Genomic DNA, 6,061 nt, shown 5'->3' with positions numbered 1-6,061 from the left:
GTGAAAAAAATAAATAAAAATTCGAATTACGAATATTATTTAGCATTAATAAACAAAAAATAAAAAAACCAAATAATAACGCTCATGGTTACTGGAATGGGTGGCTCTTGGTTTGTTTACTAGAAGTTTTAAGTGTTTGAAACAAAAATAAAATAAATTAAATTTAAAGTTTGAATTGAAATCGCAATGTAAGGCCTTATTTCAGGCAAATTGCGTGTTTAAAATTTTTAAATTTTTCTTAAAAGATATTTTGTGTATTTTATTAAATTTGGTGTTGGTTCTTGGGTGTATAATTTTGCATTCTTTTTTCTCTTATTTAGTTTATTAATTAAAATATACATTTTGAAAATTCATAGTCATTATAACACACTTTAATTCAACTGGTTTAAAAATAATTTACCTAAATCATCAAATTTGGTCCTCGGCTGTACTGCCACTGTTCGGGAGATGCGTATTGTTTTGGTTCATGAGTTGTAAATTTTTGGAAATACCATTATATAAATGTAAATATATTCATAAACATTCCTAATTCAATAGCTTTAAATAACATAAAGGCAGTGTAATATCAAATTATTAAATTTGAGTTATGTAACGACAACACAGAGTGTTTTACGATAGGCATAACGCACAGGGTATGTTTTGTTGGTTTTTTTAGCACGTATACACCGTTATTATGAGCATATATATTACAAAATAAAAAAATTATATGAATTTCTCCAAAAAAATATTAGTATTTATTGCCTTAAAATAAATAAATATTTCTAAAAAAAATTAAATTATATGTACATATAAGTCTGAGTGTAAATATCATAAGATAGCCTTATATAAGTGTTTTGAGTATTTTTATAGTAAATATATAATAATTATTTTTATAGGCATTTAGAGATAATATTAAAAGTATAGTATATATATATTATATAAGTACTACTAACTAGCAAATAGAGATAGATTTAAAGTAACATTATTAGTATTTTTAATACCTCAAATTTTTCGTTTCCATAAATTATAAAGACTTTAATATATTATTAACGTATTGAGTATAATCTTCAATTTAAGAAATAATACCCATATTATATTATTCGTTTAGCACTGCTTTACAACTTCACAGCACAATAACACGCAGAATTACATTTTTTATAATTTTTATGTTATTTATCAATATGTATTGGTCTCAATATTTTCGTGTTGCTTAATATATTTTATAGATAGTAGTTGAAATTAAATTGAAAAACCAAATTCAAAAATTCTTACTAGAGAATCAAAATTATTCGAAATTAATGTTTATTTTGCATATAAAAATAAAACTAAATAAATATTTTATACAAATGATTTAAGACATTATATTCGTATAGTTATGGAAGGTTTACTTACAGTTTTTGCATTTACACTTCTTGATCAATGTTTCGTCTTTGATGTCCTCATGGCAGGCCTTGCAGTAGAACCAGGCGCTGAAATGTTAAATTTTTTAATGATTTTAAAAAATTTGTTTTTGAAAGTGGTAAGAATATTATGGATGGATATACTAGGGGGAGTGCCGTAGAAATATTGTCCGAAATGAAAAAACAATATGGTAAAGTTTGGTCAAARTAATTTTTGATTTCAGGAATATTTTCTCATTTTGTTTGGCTGTTTAATGTATTTGAAGAAATTTTTGTCTAGTGAAAACGGCGAAAAATGTAATGCATTTAATTTAGAGAATAAAAAGATCTACTAAAATGTCTAATTTGATTTTTTTTCAAGTCGACTTGTTTAAAAGTTATTTGAGGTCTAAAGTGCAACCAAAACTTGTAAAACATTAGTTCTGAAGCTGAAAATACCTTTTGCTTCCAAGAATAAGGTATCAATATAAAAATTAAAATTGGGCTTAATGTCCATTGTAACTCTTTTACAATTTATTATTTTTTGTAGATCTTTCCCCACTCCTTATGTAATAAAAGACTATTTATCAGAGCAAATTTTTAACTTTGTTTAACGAATTTTAATTTTTATATTCATACCTTATATTGATGATCAGCTTTGTTATACGTTGATCTAAGGAACTTAGCCAACCGTATGTTTCTAAAACATTTGTTACAATTTTGATTAGATCTATATTGGGATATGTCTCTATTGTGTAGAACTCTAGTTATTCAATCCATTCTGACAAGTTAGAGTCGATACAAAAATATCTACTTTTCTCCTTAGAGCATTTCCGATAGAATTCTAAGTTAAATCAAGAAGTAGTTTAAGCAAGTAGTTTAAAATGCATGGTATTGTGTTCTTAGCAAAAAACCGGAATGTAACAGTTGGTAGTTTTTTTCTCCTGTTTAAAGTTAAATTCAATGTCCAGGCTCGCTTTTCGAGGGTGTTTAGACCCTTACGGTTAAAATCTTGCAGATCAAATTTGAAACTCAACGGATCCTGCACATTTGATTTTACTGATTCCTATTAAAAGAACTATATTGCTGTCTCTCAATAAATAAAATCGTTACTTTTGCTTATAACGTATTTTAAATCTTAGATTTGAAATTTTTGCGTCGTTTGTTGGGTTATAATAATTACATTATTACATTTTGGTTTGCATTTGCAAATTGAATTATTTAATTATTTTTYATAGTTATTATGTATATGGAAAATATCTTTTAGTGGACGACGTTGCTTCATATAATTTTGGTTTTTCAATAATTCCACTGTGTATTCATAAAACATGTATAAATCTATMCTGGAAATTTCAAAACAATCGATAAAGAATTTTTTCAATTCACAAAAATCTACACTTTTTTCGATGCCAAACTAGGTGTCCCCTTAAAAATATTATAAATTTCATTACGTTGTATAATTGGTGACTTTTATTACTGCTTTTATACTCTTCAAAATACTTTAATTAATAATAAAAAATAATATTCAACATCTAAGTCCTTACAACTCTGATAAAAAAAAAACAATAAACTTTTACTTACCGTTTCACTTCATCGGCGCTCTGCGCTATAAAGAAGCCTTGTGTATTCGCCTGTATTTTGGCATTACGCGGATTTATCGATATTTTGCTATCCGCGCCCTCTTCGGCACCTTTGATTTCGATAGCTACTAGCAATAGTTTCAGTTTCGAGAAGCACAGTCTGCGAACAGGAGTTAWTAAATACGAAATTATCAGTATTTGTTAATAAAATTGTTCACGTTCAAATGTTTTGAATTAAACGCTATGCTATAGCAGTAGTTTTGAAAAAGTATAAGTATTAAGTTGTAAATATTAATAAGAAAAAAAATTAATATCCAGTATTTATAAAATGTGCCATGAGATATAAGGACACACAAAAATTACAAAATTTCGAAAATGCATGCAGACAATAAATGTGCTGTGACAAAAGTGTATTAAAACATGAAAGGAAGGGCGAAGTTCGAATGTAACCGAACATTTTATACTCTCGCAATTTGTAAACATTAAAAAAAGCGGATCAAAAATCTTGCCGAAATCAATTTTAATGCGATATCGACGATTTCTGGATATAAGTGCACTGTTTGTGCAAAGTTTTGAGTCGGTTTTAATCGTTATATGACAAATGGGCGTGGTTATTACCTGATTTGATCCGTTTCCATATTTAGCTTCAGCGATTTAGTAGATATAGATATTATAGGCCAAGACCACACTCACTTTTAAAAAAAAGGTGCACAGGGTTGGCTAATGTGATAAGCTTACAGTTTTGTATCTTAAGGTAGTTTTTAGTTTTAGCTCTTTACGATTAATGGCTTTTTGTGGGCGTGACGATGATCCGATTATGCCCATCTGCAATACCCACCACTTRCTAACTTTGGGTGCAAAGAAGCGTTTATACCAAATTTCAGCAAAATATCTCAAGTTTTACTCGCGTTATCAGTTCACGGACAGACGAACGAACAGACAGACGGATTTCAACTTGTCTCCTTATTCTGATCATTTGCTTGTAAAAAAATTCCCTATCTATTTCGATAACTTTAAGCTGATACAAACAAATGTTAGGTGCACAAAACTATTATTGTTTGTAACAAAATATTGTGAGAGTATACAAATTTGTGTTGGAAAAAAGTACAAAGATATTCATATACAACATATGTTGCATGCAAATACAAAAAATCGCATGCGATATATTTTTTTGTATAATATTATATCTAAAAAATACTAAAAAGTACTTACTACGCGCTTAAAAAATTAAAAAAAATATTTTTTAAAAATAAATTAAACTATTATTTCTGCGCTAAGCAAAATAAGCAGCTAACTACCGAAGCTGTATATACAAAACACATTCACATTCACATCTTTCACGGGCGACGAGGACAGCGGTGGTGCTAACAGGACGCATGCCAACGACTTTTCTATAATGCGTTTGTATGTGTGTGTGCGGAACATTTTCATTGCAATTGAGTTAATTGCGCTACTCAAAAGGATGTGGCAATTAGTTTGTAAGCGTTCTATGGACTGGGGGGAAAGTAAGGGTATGCCAGTATGTATGTAAGTGTTAATAGCATATTTCATTATCTTAAGTATGGTATATTAGTTCGAGCTCAATGTTATTGTGGCGTACAACTCTAACTGTTAATAAAATGTTAAATTACAGCATGAGTCTGGTTTTTAGTGAGAGGAGTTGTTTCTCTATTAAGTTTCAATGTTTATRTGCTTGTGAGGATGGACATATAGATCAGCTGAAAAAATTGTGTCCAAAATATGCGGCAATTACTTGTTGGTATGAAGTGGATAGTAGACTGTAAGCGACTTTCGGTGTGTAGTAAGATATATATATATATTATTTATATGTATCAGGGGCTTTGGGGTGTTAATGCAGATATTTGAWTAACTACATTGATAACTAAAGCCAAAAGTAGGACTGTACACTTTCAGGAGATAGGAAAACAAGCATATGAAGTGTTTTGAAAAAGTTGTTCAAAAATATTTAGGATAAATATTCAGGTATGTGACTGTACAGCTTTTGTTAATGTTATGTGTCTGTTTAGCTGCCTGGGGTTCTATAGTACAAAGGTAAATACATTAATGGTAGGTTTTTCTGTCATTGTTATTTTAGATATTGTTTTTTTATTAGAATTAATGTATTAGATATGTTTGTTTGAATGAAGTTTATATTCAGTTGTAGTAAGTGGGTAGAAAATTTTCGAGATTTAGACACCAAAGAGTGTCCTCTAGAGTGATGCACTATAGAGAATGTCAAAAAATAATCGCTTTTGACTTAAAACATTAGAAAAATTGGTTTGGATGAGCATAAAATGAGAGCGATTTGGATACATGTCACTCTAAATATATCAATAGAATTTGCTGGACATAAGGCATATAAAAGTATGTCTGTCTAGGCAAAAAAATTTAGCAGACAACTGAGTTATAAGTCAATTTAAACGAACGTCATATTGCACGAATTGCTCTTCGAATTACTTCTACATTCATCGTTCTTTCCACCAGCGACTTTTTTTTTCATTTTGTTTCAAGATCCCTGCAGAATACATATAGAAATTGACACAAAAGACCTCAAGTACATCCATTGCGGTTCAAGAGTTGTAAGACTTGTAAAAGTCGATGTCTTATATTTGTCGGTTCGCGCAAATTTCTTCGCAATCTGAAGTAAAAGTTAATTCTTACACATGTCTCTTCTATATTCTACTTTGGTTTAGAAAGTGATAAAATGGAATATCTAGACCGTTTAGTAAGAAAATTAAATCTTTTCCACTAAAAAATTTTCATGTGAYGATATTGTTTTCGACATATTCGAATCAATCGAAACTTAGAGGCTCTTTATATTACACTGTTCTTAAAAAAATTAGATCTAAATCTCGAAAATCTCCAGAATTCTGTTTCACAATTTGTTTCTATTACTTTGTTGTTATGTTAGTAGTTGCTAATTATGAAGGAGACAGGCAAGTGGTTGAAACTATGTGCGTACGGATTTTAAATGTTTTTTGTTAGGTTAAGTTTGGGATTTTGTTAGAATGTCATTACAGGGCAAACAAAATATGCAAGACCGTAAACATTCCAAATAAGTTCAAAAAATTTTGGAAGCTATGTTGAGACGCACTAGTGGGGAAAGAGTGTAGTAGAGATGAC

At 29.3% G+C, this 6,061-nt stretch overlaps 1 protein-coding gene across 26 annotated transcripts in view; it reads right to left on the bottom strand.

Moving 5' to 3' along the window:
* LOC108970191 (calcium-activated potassium channel slowpoke) overlaps positions 1-6,061 on the bottom strand; it is a 136,797-nt gene that overhangs the window by 36,279 nt on the left and 94,457 nt on the right. For all 26 annotated transcript variants that reach the window (XM_018935413.1, XM_018935409.1, XM_018935426.1 and 23 more), the window contains exons 13-14: positions 2,940-3,098; positions 1,372-1,448 (exon numbers count right to left, since the gene is read on the bottom strand). In XM_018935413.1, coding sequence (XP_018790958.1) covers positions 1,372-1,448; positions 2,940-3,098 — 236 coding nt within the window. The remainder of the gene's footprint in view (positions 1-1,371; positions 1,449-2,939; positions 3,099-6,061) is intronic.

The sequence above is a fragment of the Bactrocera latifrons genome, unplaced genomic scaffold (assembly GCF_001853355.1).
Source record: "Bactrocera latifrons isolate USDA-ARS-PBARC rearing strain unplaced genomic scaffold, ASM185335v1 scaffold_29, whole genome shotgun sequence".
NCBI lineage: Eukaryota > Metazoa > Arthropoda > Insecta > Diptera > Tephritidae > Bactrocera > Bactrocera latifrons.
Note: the sequence above shows the minus strand (reverse complement) of the source record. Positions and strands in the feature narration are given on the sequence as shown.